Source organism: Oncorhynchus clarkii, chromosome 7, assembly GCF_045791955.1.
Source record: "Oncorhynchus clarkii lewisi isolate Uvic-CL-2024 chromosome 7, UVic_Ocla_1.0, whole genome shotgun sequence".
In the NCBI taxonomy this organism is placed as follows: domain Eukaryota; kingdom Metazoa; phylum Chordata; class Actinopteri; order Salmoniformes; family Salmonidae; genus Oncorhynchus; species Oncorhynchus clarkii.
The window spans coordinates 75,303,412-75,320,808 of NC_092153.1; the positions used below are offsets into that span (position 1 = coordinate 75,303,412).

General features: G+C 42.1%; 1 protein-coding gene across 1 annotated transcript in view; it reads right to left on the reverse strand.

Annotated features, from left to right (window-relative positions):
- Positions 1-7,959: 7,959 nt before the first annotated feature.
- Positions 7,960-17,397, reverse strand: part of LOC139414455 (N-terminal EF-hand calcium binding protein 3) — a 45,862-nt gene continuing 36,424 nt past the window's right edge. Inside the window, exons 8-13 of the mRNA XM_071162367.1 lie at positions 16,948-17,027; positions 15,759-15,812; positions 12,056-12,168; positions 11,278-11,355; positions 9,731-9,822; positions 7,960-8,444 (exon numbers count right to left, since the gene is read on the reverse strand). Coding sequence (XP_071018468.1) covers positions 8,416-8,444; positions 9,731-9,822; positions 11,278-11,355; positions 12,056-12,168; positions 15,759-15,812; positions 16,948-17,027 — 446 coding nt within the window. The 3' untranslated portion in view covers positions 7,960-8,415. The remainder of the gene's footprint in view (positions 8,445-9,730; positions 9,823-11,277; positions 11,356-12,055; positions 12,169-15,758; positions 15,813-16,947; positions 17,028-17,397) is intronic.

The following is a 17,397-nucleotide window of genomic DNA, read 5'->3' on the forward strand; positions in this document are numbered from 1 at the left end:
TTTCTGTAGAGCAGAGGAACTCCCTCTAGTCCAGTGTATCCCAAACTCAGTCCTCAGGAATCCAAAGGGTGCACGTTTCGGTTTTTGCCCTAGCACTACACAGCTGATTCAAATAACCAATTAATCATCAAGCTTTGATTATTTGAATAAACTGTGTAGTTTTAGGGCAAAAAACTAAATGTGCGCCCCGGGGGAGCCCCAGGACCGAGTTTGGGAAACGCTGCTGCAGTCTCTCAAAGGCAAGAAGAGGGAACAAGAGAAATCCCTGCTGTATCTTTGAAGTAATTCAAAATGATTTACTATGGCACGAACATAGAGGATCCTATACTGCTATCTAGAACCTGAAAGGGATCTTCGGCTGTCCCTATAGGAAAACCCTTTGAAGAACCCATTTTGGTTCAAGGTAGAACCCTATTGGGTTCCATGTAGAACCCTTTCCCCAGAAGGATCTACATAGAAACCAAAATAGTTCTACCTGGAACTAAAAAGGGTTCTGCCTAGAACCAAAAAGGGTTCTCCTATGGGGACGGCCAAAGAATCCCTTTGTAACCCTTTTTAGCTGTGTATTTTATTCATACTGTCATGTCAGGTGTGTATTTTATTCATACTGTCATGTTAGGTGTGTATTTTATTCATACTGTTATGTTAAGAAGTGTGTATTTTATTCATACTGTTATGTTAGGTGTGTATTTTATTCATACTGTCATGTTAGGTGTGTATTTTATTCATACTGTCATGTTAGGTGTGTATTTTATTCATACTGTCATGTTAGGTGTGTATTTTATTCATACTGTCATGTTAGGTGTGTATTTTATTCATACTGTTATGTCAGGTGTGTATTTTATTCATACTGTTATGTCAGGTGTGTATTTTATTCATACTGTTATGTCAGGTGTGTATTTTATTCATACTGTTATGTTAAGAAGTGTGTATTTTATTCATACTGTTATGTTAAGAATTGTGTATTTTATTCATACTGTTATGTCAGGTGTGTATTTTATTCATACTGTTATGTTAAGAAGTGTGTATTTTATTCATACTGTTATGTTAGGTGTGTATTTTATTACTACTGTTATATTAGGTGTGTATTTTATTCATACTGTCATGTTAGGTGTGTATTTTATTCATACTGTTATGTCAGGTGTGTATTTTATTCATACTGTTATGTTAGGTGCGTATTTTATTCATACTGTCATGTTAGGTGTGTATTTTATTCATACTGTTATGTCAGGTGTGTATTTTATTCATACTGTTATGTTAAGAAGTGTGTATTTTATTCATACTGTTATGTTAGGTGTGTATTTTATTCCTACTGTTATATTAGGTGTGTATTTTATTCATACTGTCATGTTAGGTGTGTATTTTATTCATACTGTTATGTCAGGTGTGTATTTTATTCATACTGTTATGTTAAGAAGTGTGTATTTTATTCATACTGTCATGTTAGGTGTGTATTTTATTCATACTGTATTTTTATTTTTTTACCGGTTCTTCTCTTTATTCACGTTTTATTTCTGAATATTTATTATAAACTGTGCAGCACGGCCCATTCTATGGAAAATTGTACAAATCTGGATTTAAATGTATAGACATCGATTTAAAGGGTGGCTGAACCGATTTAGCCTGGGTTTTAATCCTCCTCATTAGGAAATGTGACTGAGAACCAGATGAGGTGCAACCATATAGTTTACTTGAGTCTTGTCCTTGAGCAAGGCACTTATCCCGAACTGCTTCTGTAAGTTGCTTTGGATAAGAGCTTCTGCTAAATGACTAAAATGTAAACAAAAATGGAGTAGGTTCATTTCAAAACCCAATTTTAGTCACGAGGCAACTGCTTTAATCACGACTCAATTCTATCAATCACGAGGCAACTCTTTTAATCATGAGACAACCGTTTTTGGTACATCTGTGGATGTGCCATTTTGTTGCCAGGTATGAAACCGAATACATGTAGTCATAGAAACGAGAATAGTCAGAGAACAAAGACGCATTTGATTTTATTCATCTTGTTGAGTTTTATTAATAAATGTATTGTTGTTGAAAATGCTGCTCTTAAGGAGTTAATAATTGCTTGATTCAGATAATCACGCAATTAGAAACTTTTAATCATTCGATGAGCAACAGTCGTCACATTAACTAATACAAAGTCATGACATATTGGTGCCCCCTGTGAGGAATCTAAGATAGGACTAGGCCGCACTGTTGGGTTAATTGCATACCAATTGTGTAGCAAGATACATATATACATTGCATGAGCAGGAAGCTGGGGAATTCAAGGCACAAGTGGAGAGAACCAGGGAGCTGGCATCGAAAGCCGAAAAGGACAAGCTACTGCTAGCCGAGGAACTGTGTGTGAGGGCAGATAAATTAGAAGATCTGTCTAACACTTATAATAAAGAACGCGAACAAACCAAGTCCGTATTCTAAAGGAACAACTCGCTTTAGCCAAAACTAAATACGATGAAGTCCACATAAAACTGGATTAATCTGACAAGCTAGCAAGCGGTTGTGAATGAAACCACACAAAGCAATAATGCTCTATTCCAAAAGCTGCAGACCAAAGACGATCAGTTAACGTCTTGAGTGTAGAGGGCAGGATTTTCGTTTTTGCATATAATTGCCAGATTAGGATAGAAAATCCAACCGGGAAGTGCTGTTTTTCCTGAAAGCTCTCTTTTCCATTTCCATTTAAAGGGATATCAACCAGATTCCTTTTATGGCTTCCTCAAGGTGTCAACAGTCTTTAGACATAGTTTCAGGCTTTTATTTTGAAAAATGAGTGAGAAAGATCACATCGCGTCAGTGGATAGCTGGGTGTTCACAGAGTTTTGCTTGCGCAACAGAGTGGAGCAGCCATTGTCTCTCCCTCTCCTACTGAAAAAGCTACAGTCCCGGTTGATATATTATCGATTATATATTTTAAAAACAACCTGAGGATTGATTATAAAAAACATTTGACATGTTTCTGTGGACATTACGGATACTATTTGGAAATTTTCGTCTGCAATGTCGTGACCGCTCGAGCCTGTGGATTTCTGAACATAACGCGCCAAACAAATGGAGGTATTTTGGATATAACAATTATCTTTATGGAACAAAAGGAACATTTATTGTGTAACTGGGAGTCTCGTGAGTGCAAACATCCAAAGATCAAAGGTAAGCGATTTAATTTATTGCTTTTCTGACTTTCGGGACCAATCTACTTGGCTGCTGGTGTTTGTAATATTTTGTCTACTGAGAGAGATGTTCTTGTTATGCTTTTGCATAACCTCTCACTGCAAACAATGACAGATAAGTATGAGGCCGAGCAGGGCAAGGGTGAAAAAATAAATAAATAAATAAATAAATAAATAAACACCCTCAACTCCCAGGTGGACTCTGCGATGTAGCAGAACACCACCCTTAGGTATCATCTGGAGGAACTCCAGAACAGTCACGTACTATCGCGGGACAACCAAACCAAGCAACCAAGCTCACATCCGGAACTCAGAGACCGAGGGAATGTAGATGACAGGAGATTTCAGCCTCTTTCTCTTGGCCATTTGGCCCACAGTGAATTGGGGCCTCCTCGCCAACACAACCACAGCTTGACTTTTCCTCTTGGCCTTTCGGCCCACAATTCCCCACGGGAGAGTGCAGATGCTCCCCAGCACTTGGCGGTGGTTCTGCGACTAGCAAACACGATAGCTCGTTGGCTAACAATATCAGACAAGCTCAAAATGAACCTCCACAAGCCTACTATCACCGGCTTCGTTCAGCTTACTTTGGTATGCTCACTGAAACCGGAATGGAGGATCTATTGCCATTTAAACAACTTTTCCTGTCAAACATGTCTCCCAACTTCATTATTAACTACTTGGGTCCTACTGCCCACGTTGGGTTGCCAATCTCAACGCTCCGAGAACTTGCAAGCACCGCTTTTGAAGCATCAAAAGCAAGCCGGGCTAAGAGCCCAGACACCTCGACTTTTGAGCTTAGGCGTGAACCATCACTCGAATTAGAAGGTGCTGCATCGGGGACATGTGCGGTAAAATATGAAGATCAAAGGGGGTGGCTACCAAGTAACCACCACCCCAACATCCACCGCCATAACAATAGCTACGATGAACGTCCCCAATCTTACAGGTCCCGTAGAGATCAACCTAGCCGACATGCCCCTGCGCCTAACTCTCACAAAGGGTCAGGACCTAAGGGAAACAAGCGTAACAAGGGCAACAAAGTGTTCAACAATGATCTAAACACTAACCAAAAAAATCTAGAAGCTCTGATAAGAGATGTACTGCATCGTAAGAAATCTGAGAAGGAGGACAAGGATAAGTCATCATGACTAGGGGTAAAATCGTTGGAAACCAAGTCCGCCAAAATCATGCAATTCGAGAGGATGCAAACATTTACCCCCGCCCTCACTCAAATCACTGTCCAGGAACCGCTCGTTCTAGACACAAGCCGCAGGTTTTGTCTACAGACTTGGATACGGATGTGGAGATGCACAAGATAAGCAGCTTTGCAACAGATGATTCCTCTCCCATTCCGATAGAGGACCAACTGGGTGATTTATCTGTCTTGGAAATCAACACAGATTACAAACCGCTCCGTTCTCCCAACCTACTCCATTTTGTTGGGGATATGACGAGAAAAAACAACTCAAACAGGCAATACTTCAGAACAGTCCTGGAGGACTAAAATGAACTAAAAAGGGCAGTGGACCCTGCAAAACGTTGATTAAAAACAGAACATTGCAATACCAATCTTCGAGGCTTCACGCAAGCTACCTCGCCCCTAACCAAGCGTCTCCTACTTAAACTCAACTTTGAAAGCGTGTCACTGATCCACTAGCATTGAAATTGAACGGATGCTGATTGGGATCGATTTAATTGACCGTTTGGTTCCACTAATGGATTGGAAAACCAATAAAATTTGGTCACAAATATCTATGCCAACTCCGTTGACTTCACCGCATTCTTCCAAGGCTACCTGCCATACATTGTGCAACGATGTGGGTTCGATGTCAGCATCTGACGCAAACCCGGTGAACTTGTCCATGAGCCCGCCATTGGTGGCAAATGACAAGGTGAGTTCAACTCGGAACTTAACCGAACATGAGGTTTTCCTGTGTGGCTTGGGTGACTCACCAGCCGACACTTACCACCCTCCTCTGATTGGGGGCGTGTGCCTAAACGGCACTATGATTGAGGATGCCAGACTGGCAACCTGATCAGAAAAATCCGCAATCAGTTTGGAAATGTTCAATGAAATTTCAAAAATCTGCCATCTCCCTGTGCCGAAAACGTTTAGATTTCCACTGGGAACGACTCCCCAGATGACACTCACCGCAGTAGGGGTGTGTGCGCTATCAATCCGCATTGGAACCAAGGAAGTATCTCACTACCTACTGGTTGTCACGCAACTCCCACATACAGTCTATGTGGGAGCGGACATTTTGGTAAGATTGGGTGTTAACAGGTGATCCCGACCATTGGCTAGGACTCAAAATACACAACCCAAGCTGGCAGATCCAACTGATGTAGTACAAATTATTGACATTGTAAGTGTAGAATTTAAAGTACAGAAATGCTAGTTATGATTGTGGAGGATTAACCTGTTATGTAGAGGAAATGTAAGGGACTTGATTAACTACACTCTACAGGTTATTGTGGAGTAATTGTGGAGCAACATCACGATATCGAAGGGCAACCTGCATTCTGAAGTGAAACCTGCATTCTGAAGGGCAACCTGCAATCTGAAGGGCAACCTGCATTCTGAAGGGCAACCTGCATTCTGAATGCCCAATACTGCCCTACAGAAGGCAAAATACACTAACAAAAAACGTGTCTTTTTTTGTCTAGACAGATAGCAATTTCTGATACGCCATGTTCTGATCAACTGGTTTGTTCTTGTGTCAGGAACCTTAATACCACATTAATTAGATAATATACCTGGTCATTACCACAGGTCAAAGATTTTTCACTAAATCCATAGCTACTATGTTTTGCCTTTGTAGTGCAGCATAGGTTTCTAACATTATGATCTTACTTCACATGCATACAGTACACGCACGCGTGTGTGCACACACACCCACACGATCCCAGCAAAGGTATGCACACAATGAGCCTAATCCTAAAAAGATAAAAAAACATTTTCGAAAGAGTTTGTTTTTTAATCCAGGACTAGGTGTAATCTGTGTCCGGAAAACCCGTCCCTAGTAGTATCGTATCTCTACGGGACGGATGGAGTAAAAAGCACCTCGTCGTATCGTATCTCTACGGGACGGATGGAGTAAAAAGCACCTCGTAGTATCGTATCTCTATGGGACGGATGGAGTAAAAAGCACCTCGTAGTATCGTATCTCTACGGGACGAATGGAGTAAAAAGCACCTCGTCGTATCGTATCTCTACGGGACGGATGGAGTAAAAAGCACCTCGTAGTATCGTATCTCTACGGGACGGATGGAGTAAAAAGCACCTCGTCGTATCGTATCTCTACGGGACGGATGGAGTAAAAAGCACCTCGTCGTATCGTATCTCTACGGGACGGATGGAGTAAAAAGCACCTCGTCGTATCGTATCTCTACGGGACGGATGGAGTAAAAAGCACCTCGTTGTATCGTATCTCTACGGGACGGATGGAGTAAAAAGCACCTCGTCGTATCGTATCTCTACGGGACGGATGGAGTAAAAAGCACCTCGTCGTATCGTATCTCTACGGGACGGATGGAGTAAAAAGCACCTCGTCGTATCGTATCTCTACGGGACGGATGGAGTAAAAAGCACATAGAATGGAGAATCTCTATTGAACATGATTCATCTTCTTAATCTGTGTCCGGGAAACCGGTCCTACAGGTTTGCGCTCAATCGATCTCCTCAAGCCTCTCTCCATATACCATATATTGGACTCAATAACCACACCGCCTCTCAGCATCAAGCACTTGACGATGATTGCAACAGAGAGACACTTACACTAATTTCACTGTCAAGTAGAGACAGGGGGTTTTGTTGAGCTCTTTCCCAGCCATCTTCATTTCTATGCAAAGGGAGTTGCTTCTTTCTCTGTCTTGTCACCCGTGTCTGAGAAACCATTATTCACGGGGCTAAGATGAATCGTTTTTTTAGTCGAGAAGTCTACAAAATAGGAAGAAAGTGATTTGCTCGACGCAGGCCAAAACCTCATGAAATTAAGTTGCTAAATGTGTTATCTTTTGCAGATATAGTGGACTTTAAAATACTTCGTAGTGAATAGGTTTGAAGTAATAACATTTCATTGACAGTACACACTAAGAAAAAAAGAATGTTATGCCCATGGGAGAACTCTTTGAAGAACCCTTTTGTGTTCTTACCTGTACACCTATAAATTCAAAACAGAGTCGAGTACGCTGACTGGCCATTAACTTTTATTAAAGTGAATATGTTGAATTTCTACATGGAAAAGATACTTCATTAACAACAAAAGCACAATGACAACACATCCATCTGCACATGACTGATTCTCTTAAATAAAGTCAACTATGGAAAAATAGGGGGAAAAGTAGCGTCCTATGATAGCTATGTCTTGAGAAGGTGACACACAAAGAAATCTCATTGCAAAGTATCCTCTTTTATAGGCTTAATAGATACATACTTTCTTTAAAACAGGTAAATTATTTGGGACAAACTCCTTTAAAGACAAGCAACGTAACTCAAACCACTAGTAAACCTAACAATAGAAGGATTCCATTGCAAGGGGTCCCATATAACAACAAGACAGCAGCAGGGTGCAACTGCCCCCCCCCCCCCCCCCCCCCCCCCCCCACCGACTAGAGTAGGAACCATTCAGCATTTGAAACACATCACATATTGGTTCCTATCTAAGGAAATAAGTTATCTGTAGGTTACGCATTGAGAATGCAAAGCAACTCATTTCTGAGGCTCGGTCAATCGCTGGTCTGCATGCATTTTAAACAGCGAGCTCCAGTCGTTTTCTGTGTAAGTGTAAGCAAGTTATAGCAAGTAGTCATTAAAAAGCATGTAGTGTATCACATTGCAGTAACTGTATCATGTGTCTCTATTGCTGTCAGTAATGAAAATGCACTGACTAAACTGGAATCGTTTGATTCAAGCCACGTGATCGATTCTAGCATGGTATCGGAGTGAGAGCTTCAAAAGCGTCGCCATTGGCTTTTACAATGCAAAGAATCGCTTTCATGTCTATACATTTGGCTGCTTTTCCTCACCCCCTTTTTCTTGTTGAGAAACAGCGCATTATGGTAATGACCAGTATTAGTTAACTGTACATAACAAATGTGTTGCAGAACGATGCTGTAGTAACGCAGTGTTCTGTGTGCGCACAGAAACACTTGGATGCCTTTTGAATCTCTTGTCTTGGGGGTTGTGTTGTGTGTTTGGGGGCGAGCGGGAGATATGGTGTTCGGTGGTCTGTTGCTAGTTGTTAGTCATGATCCACCAGGATGCTAGGGGGAAAAGAGAGGAGTTCTACTTGAGCTGGGGATAAATGGGTAAATAACATGTAATTTCTAGCAAATCTGGGTTAAAAATACTTTTGCTGGGCTTGATTGAGCTTGCCTGGCACAATCTAACCAATAGAATATTTGCAAATCCCTGGCTCTCCAGGCAGGCTAAAGCAAATGCTAAAAGTATTTGAAGGATTTGAAATAGTATTTGAACCCAGGTCTGCTTTCTGATACGTATCCATAGAAGGTAAGTTGTGTTCCCTTTTGGATGGCTTAAACTGCTCTCTCAAAATCATCATTTTGTATTTTCATAAGCCAATGCAAATCGCTCAAAGACCAGTGTGAAATTATGCATTTGCCTCAATGCAACATTTTACATTTGAAATGTGTATGTATTTTTTTTTGGGGGGGGGGGGGGTGGGTGAGCAATAATGTTCAAAGCATACATTTTCAAGAAAACACAAGTGACACTGTACTAACATTGAGTGGCTGCTGCCAACATACTGACTCAACTCTAGCCACTTTTTAAAAATCCGTTATTTTACCAGGTAAAGTTGACTGAGAACACGTTCTCATTTGCAGCAACGACCTGGGGAATAGTTACAGGGGAGAGGAGGGGGATGAATGAGCCAATTGTAAACTGGGGATTATTAGGTGACCGTGATGATTTGAGGGCCAGATTGGGAATTTAGCCAGGACACCAGGGTTAACACCCCTACTCTTACAATAAGTGCCATGGGATCTTTAATGACCACAGAGAGTCAGGACACCCATTTAATATCCCATCCAAAAGATGGCACCCTACACAGGGCAGTGTCCCCAAACACTGCCATGCCTCCTACTGGCACTCCAACACCCCTTCCAGCAGCATCTGGTCTCCCATCCAGGAACTGACCAGGACCAACCCTGCTTAGCTTCAGAATCAAGCCAGCAGGGTGGTATGCTGCTGGCTTGATAATGAAAAAAATGATGTAATACATGTATCACTAGCCACTTTAAAACAATGCCACTTTATATAATGTTTACATACCCTACATTACTCATCTCATCTGTATATACTGTACTCTATACCATCTACTGCATCTTGCCTATGCTGTTTGGCCATCACTCATTCATATATTTTTATGTACATATTAGTATTAATTCCTAGATATTACTGCATGGTCGGAACTAGAAGCACAAGCATTTTGCTACACTCGCATTAACATCTGCTAACCATGTGTATGTGACATAAAATTTGATTTGATTATAGGAAGGTATAGATTGTAACACACACACACACACACCTGGGAGCAGCATGGTAGACACAAGCTTGGGATCCTCCAGCATATCAATGACACAGCGCTGGAAATTCTTACTGGCATCGGACTGCAGGTAGCTAGGGAGGACAAGAACACAGCAACAATCAATAGACCTGTGACATGACAGTAAGACATAATCAACATTATTATTAATGTCCAATAGGAGAAAGGCTTGGTTAGTAAACCACATTACAACTATGTTGTATGTTTGGACTGATATTCCTAGTCTCTTTGCACTAAATATATGCACATGTATTAATGAGAATTAGAATGTAATCATACTGAATGTTAAGATGTTGAACAAATATGACTGTGTCAGTCTGATCTACCCTGTACATGTTGGTGTGTTTAAATCAACCCTGAGAAACAGGTCGGTGTGTTTAAATCAACCCTGAGAAACAGGTTGGTGTGTTTAAAATCAACCCTGAGAAACAGGTTGGTGTGTTTAAATCAACCCTGAGATACAGGTTGGTGTGTTTAAATCAACCCTGAGAAACAGGTCGGTGTGTTTAAATCAACCCTGAGAAACAGGTCGGTGTGTTTAAATCAACCCTGAGAAACAGGTCGGTGTGTTTAAATCAACCCTGAGAAACAGGTCGGTGTGTTTAAATCAACCCTGAGAAACAGGTCGGTGTGTTTAAATCAACCCTGAGATACAGGTTGCGTGTGTTTAAATCAACCCTGAGATACAGGTTGGTGTGTTTAAATCAACCCTGAGATACAGGTTGCGTGTGTTTAAATCAACCCTGAGATACAGGTTGGTGTGTTTAAATCAACCCTGAGATACAGGTTGGTGTGTTTAAATCAACCCTGAGATACAGGTCGGTGTGTTTAAATCAACCCTGAGAAACAGGTCGTTGTGTTTAAATCAACCCTGAGAAACAGGTCGGTGTGTTTAAATCAACCCTGAGAAACAGGTCGTTGTGTTTAAATCAACCCTGAGATACAGGTTGGTGTGTTTAAATCAACCCTGAGATACAGGTTGGTGTGTTTAAATCAACCCTGAGATTCAGGTTGCGTGTGTTTAAATCAACCCTGAGATACAGGTTGGTGTGTTTAAATCAACCCTGAGATACAGGTTGGTGTGTTTAAATCAACCCTGAGATACAGGTTGGTGTGTTTAAATCAACCCTGAGATACAGGTTGGTGTGTTTAAATCAACCCTGAGATACAGGTTGGTGTGTTTAAATCAACCCTGAGATACAGGTTGGTGTGTTTAAATCAACCCTGAGATTCAGGTTGCGTGTGTTTAAATCAACCCTGAGATACAGGTTGCGTGTCAACCCTGAGATACAGGTTGCGTGTGTTTAAATCAACCCTGAGAAACAGGTCGGTGTGTTTAAATCAACCCTGAGAAACAGGTTGGTGTGTTTAAATCAACCCTGAGATACAGGTTGCGTGTGTTTAAATCAACCCTGAGATACAGGTTGCGTGTGTATCATGATATTAGAGATGGGCCATCTGCTCATCATCAGAGGAGGAAAGAAATGAGCAGCTTTCCAGCGTTACACACACACATACTACAGACCCACCTCATCCAGGAGATACGATCCTGCCAAAACTCATATATAATGAAGCACGACTTCCCTGGGAGCTTCTGGATAGACACACTGACAGAGAGAGAGAGAGCGGGAGGGAGGAGAGAGAGACAGAAAGAGACCAAGAGTGTTGAAATTAGCATCTGGTAGAGTGAGTCAATCAGGCCAAAGCAATAAGATCTCATTTGAATTAAATGGGCACAAATCCATCATGATGCATAACTGTGTCTGTTTATTTTTTAAATGAACAGGAAAATCGATGAATTAATATTTCCTTTGAAAAAGTACATTTAACTAATTCTTAGGAATCCCATAATTGGGAAGCAAATAGAACAATCTCATTGATGACACATTTTCTATCATCTAGGAATAGGCTTTTCCTGCCAATGTGATCTGACCAGGAAGAACCAGGAAGAACTGGGCTCCCGAGTGGCACAGCAGTCTAAGGCACTGCATCTCAGTGCAAGAGGCGTCACTACAGTCCCTGGTTCGATTCTGGGCTGTATCACATCCGGCCGTGATTGGGAGTCCCATAGGGCGGCACAAAATTGGCCCAGCATCTCCGGGGTAGGCCGTCATTGTAAATAAGAATTTGTTCTTAACTGACTTGCCTAGATAAATAAAGGATACATTTTTTTTTAAAGAAACTCTGGGCCTTAGTTTCATTTTTACAGGCCAGGTCAGGTGAATCACTTGGCGGCGAGTCGTGTGCCAAGCCACTGTGCTTCGGGATCAAAGCCAGGTAACTCTCTATCACTTTGATTTCACTTACTGCAAGTTGTCGCTGTGGTTGGATGTGGCATCCGCGTAGCTCTTGAGTACCCTCTGGAACTTATCAAGGTCCTCCTCCGTTGCCAACATCTCCCTCTGCACCAGCAGGATGTTCTGTTGGCACGGACGCCACAAGGAAATACATCATTTACATACATTTGGTAGACGCTCTTATTAAATCAAATTTAAATCAAATGTTACTTGTCACATGCGCCAAATACAAACAGGTTTAGACCTTACCGTGGAATGCTTACTTACAAGGCCTTAACCAACAAGACAGTTCAAGAAATAGAGTTGACAAAATAAACCAAAGTATTTTCTTTAAATAAAAAGTAACACGATAAAATAATAATGAGGCTATATACAGGGGGGTACTGGCACCGAGTCAATGTGGGGGTACAGGTTAGTCGAGGTAATTTGTAAAGGGGTAAAGGCCATTTGATTAATTGTTCAGCAGTATTATGGCTTGGGGGTATAAACTGTTAAGCCTTTTGGACCTAGACTTAGCGCTCCGGTGCCGCTTGCCGTGTGGTTTTCAGAGAGAACGGTCTATGACTAGGGTTGCTGGAATCTTTGACAATTTTTTGGGCCTTCCTCTGACACTGCCTAGTATGTAGGACCTGGATGGCAGAAAGCTTGGCCCCAGTGATGTACTGGGCCGTACGCACTAGCCTCTGTAGTGCCTTACGGTCGGATGCCGAGCAGTTGCCATACCAGGCGGTGATGCAACCGGTCAGGATGCTCTCGATGGTGCAACTGTAGAAGTTTTTGAGGATCTGGGGACCCATGCCAAATCTTTTCAGTCTCCTGAAGGGGAAAAGTCATTGTAGTGCCCTCTTCACGACTGTCTTGGTGTGTTTGGACCATGTTAGTTTGTTGGTGATGTGGACACCAAAGGAACTTGAAACTCTCGACCAACTCCACTACAGCCCTGTCGATGTTAATGGGGGCCTGTTCGGCCCTCCTTTTCCTGTAGTCCACGGTCATCAGCTATTAGTTAGAACTGGCTCTAGAAACTACCTTAAGTTTCCTTCAAACTGCACGCAGGGACATAAAAATGGTATCCATGAGTTCATCTGACTCTGGGTAAGTAGTAAAAAGGGCTAGGTTAATCGACTCTGGGTAAGTAGTAAAAAGGGCTAGGTTAATTGACTCTGGGTAAGTAGTAAAAAGGGCTAGGATAATTGACTCTGGGTAAGTAGTAAAAAGGGCTAGGATAATTGACTCTGGGTAAGTAGTAAAAAGGGCTAGGATAATTGACTCTGGGTAAGTAGTAAAAAGGGCTAGGATAATTGACTCTGGGTAAGTAGTAAAAAGGGCTAGGATAATTGACTCTGGGTAAGTAGTAAAAAGGGCTAGGATAATTGACTCTGGGTAAGTAGTAAAAAGGGCTAGGATAATTGACTCTGGGTATGTAGTAAAAAGGGCTAGGATAATTGACTCTGGGTAAGTAGTAAAAAAGGCTAGGTTAATCGACTCTGGGTAAGTAGTAAAAAGGGCTAGGATAATTGACTCTGGGTAAGTAGTAAAAAGGGCTAGGATAATTGACTCTGGGTAAGTAGTAAAAAGGGCTAGGATAATTGACTCTGGGTAAGTAGTAAAAAGGGCTAGGTTAATTGACTCTGGGTATGTAGTAAAAAGGGCTAGGATAATTGACTCTGGGTAAGTAGTAAAAAAGGCTAGGTTAATCGACTCTGGGTAAGTAGTAAAAAGGGCTAGGTTAATTGACTCTGGGTAAGTAGTAAAAAGGGCTAGGATAATTGACTCTGGGTAAGTAGTAAAAAGGGCTAGGTTAATTGGCTCTGGGTAAGTAGTAAAAAGGGCTAGGTTAATCGACTCTGGCTAAGTAGTAAAAAGGGCTAGGATAATTGACTCTGGGTAAGTAGTAAAAAGGGCTAGGTTAATTGACTCTGGGTAAGTAGTAAAAAGGGCTAGGATAATTGACTCTGGGTAAGTAGTAAAAAGGGCTAGGATAATTGACTCTGGGTAAGTAGTAAAAAGGGCTAGGATAATTGACTCTGGGTAAGTAGTAAAAAGGGCTAGGATAATCGACTCTGGGTAAGTAGTAAAAAGGGCTAGGATAATTGACTCTGGGTAAGTAGTAAAAAGGGCTAGGATAATTGACTCTGGGTATGTAATAAAAAGGGCTAGGTTAATCGACTCTGGGTAAGTAGTAAAAAGGGCTAGGATAATTGACTCTGGGTAAGTAGTAAAAAGGGCTAGGTTAATTGACTTTGTCAGTAGAACAAAGGGCTAAAATTGCCAAAATGTTGCACTATCCATGTAAGCCTTATTTATATCCTACAGAGTACACAATGCAATAACGTCAATTAGCTATGTAAAATGGTAACGCCACATATTTGCTCAGCAAACATAAGTGCAGCCCTGCAATTTATACATCGAAGCAAGTACGCAAGATTGCCATTTTGAGTAGCTAATTGCCTTCTTGCGTTGCGTACATAAGGTATACATTAGGCTTCAACATACAGTAGGTAGGTAACAAAAACATATCAGTCATATCTTTCAGAAAGCAGCTATCAGCTAAATCAGTGCTAGTAAGAAAAGATGAGTGCTCAAGAAAGACAAGAACAGTAAGGTGTTTGAGGGAAGACATCAAACACTCCTCTGAGCTCCTACAGCTGAGCTATAGGCAACAGCTGAGCTCCTACAGCTGAGCTATAGGCAACAGCTGAGCTCCTACAGCTGAGCTATAGGTAACAGCTGAGCTCCTACAGCTGAGCTATAGGCAACAGCTGAGCTCCTACAGCTGAGCTCCTACAGCTGAGCTCCTACAGCTGAGCTCCTACAGCTGAGCTACAGGCAACAGCTGGGCTCCTACAGCTGAGCTATAGGCAACAGCTGGGCTCCTACAGCTGAGCTATAGGCAACAGCTGGGCTCCTACAGCTGAGCTATAGGCAACAGCTGGGCTCCTACAGCTGAGCTATAGGCAACAGCTGGGCTCCTACAGCTGAGCTATAGGCAACAGCTGAGCTCCTACAGCTGAGCTCCTACAGCTGAGCTCCTACAGCTGAGCTATAGGAAACAGCTGGGCTCCTACAACTGAGCTATAGGCAACAGCTGGGCTCCTACAACTGAGCTATAGGCAACAGCTGGGCTCCTACAGCTGAGCTATAGGCAACAGCTGAGCTCCTACAGCTGAGCTATAGGCAACAGCTGAGCTCCTACAGCTGAACTATAGGCAACAGCTGGGCTCCTACAGCTGAGCTATAGGCAACAGCTTGGCTCCTACAGCTGAGCTATAGGCAACAGCTGGGCTCCTACAAAGACAGACGCAGGTTTGAGGAGCAGATGGGGGAGTGTTTTTTTGTGCCTGTGAGGGGAAGCTCAATGTGTGAATGATGAAATTGAAAGTCTGGAGGTTTTCTGAGTACAGTCACCCAAGGGCGGATGCTATGTGAATTCATTTGGTTGCGCGTTGTGCATTCTGCTTTGAAAATCAAAAACAAGATGGATCATGGAACATAGAACAGTGAAACTGAAGCACTCACTGTAAAAAACGTGTCAACGTAAAATCCTGAATTACCCTGACTTTAAAAAAACATTCAACTTTTAAAGTGTACTTTCATTGGATAACTGTGCTGTTAAACTCCAATGACACCCTGTGGCCCAAGGTGCCCCTAAGTGTATTAATAAAGTTGTATTGAACTGAATCAAATGTATAGTAACAACAATCATCACTCACAGATTTATAGGTACTGGCCAGTGTATCTTCTTTCAGGGGTTCCAATTTTGGACTCTGAAAAAAAAAAAAGGTTAAAAACCTACTTATAATGGGGAAAGCTCAAACTAAAATTTCAAGAAGTGGGGGTTTTCTTTTCCTTTTTTTGTTTGTTGAGCATTTTACTCCTTTTTTTCTCCCCAATTTTGATCTTGTCCCATTGCTGCAACTCCCCAACAGGCTCGGGAGGCGAAGGTTGAGTCATGCGTCCTACAAAACATGACCCAAGCAAACTGCACTTCTTAACACCCGCCTGCTTAACCCAGAGGCCAGCCTGCAGGCACCCGGCCCACCACAAGGAGTCGTAGGGCACGATGAGCCAAGTAAAGCCCCTCCGGCCAAACCCTTCCTTAACTTGGACAACGCTGGGCCAATTGTGCGCTGTCCTATGGGACTCCCAGTCACGGCCGGTTGTGACACAGCCTGGGATCACTGCGATGCAGTGCCTTAGACCTCCGCACCACTCGGGAGGCCCGTGTGTTTTCTTTTAAATACTTTAGCTCTGCTTGACAGAGCTTTCCTGATGGAATGGAACCAATGGAAAAATCCCAAAAGTGTAAACCACACCCATGTGGCTCATTCAAACGCTCAAACTATCTGAAAGAAAACAAATACTACTTGAACCTAGGTCTGACTATAATATAATTATCTCATGCACAGTATATAATATAATCCAATACATTGTATCATTGACAAACAATCTGACAAGAGTTTATTTCAACCCCTGCCCACACATTTAGAACCCTCTATTTCCATTCAATCATGAGAAAGAGCAATATAAGCTATCATATTAAAGTAGAGTATGAAGTTGAACCTAAAGGTGAAATAGCTCACTGCAAAGGGAATGAGAGGCTGTGAGGTGAAGATTGATATTGCACTACAGTACGTGCTGCAGGTTAGGAATTGCTCTGATATTGCAGTACAGGTTCCTCTTGATTGACAGACGAGACAGTCATACAGATAGGCAGGCAGGCGAAAGAAAGGGCTTAGGGAGTAAAATAATGACAGACAGACAGAGAGAGCATAGGGATTTAAAGTTGTGAGGGAGAGAGAAAGTGAGAACATATGGCAAGAACCGGTTAAAGGAATGAGCAGCACAGAGCAAGAGATATTCAGGTTGTCAGGATGAGATATCCCCAGGACAGTCCAGTACCTGCCACTCCAGCTTGTCCAATAGCAACTGGAGCCTGTTGATCTGGGAGCACCAGTGGTCATCAGTCTCCATGGTGACTCCTAAGAAACACACACACGTTTCCTTTACTTGTCAGGATTTTCTGGGGAGTAAAAATATGTTCCCATTCAAAATCACATTTTCCCAAACCCCTAACCATAACTCCTAACCCCAAACCTAAAATAGCATTTTTACTTTTCAATAACCACAACAACATCATTTAGCAGACATGTTTGTTTATATCAACTTACAACAGTGAGTGCAATTTTTTGTTGTTGTATTGTTGACACTGGCGGGAATCAAACTCAGAACCCTGGCGTTGTTACTTTTTCACTCCATGGGCAGTTGAGATGTAGTGTTGCGTTCCCTTCTCCAAGAGGCGTACGTAACAGCCACACTCTTACCAACTGAGCCACACAGGATTGTGTGGAT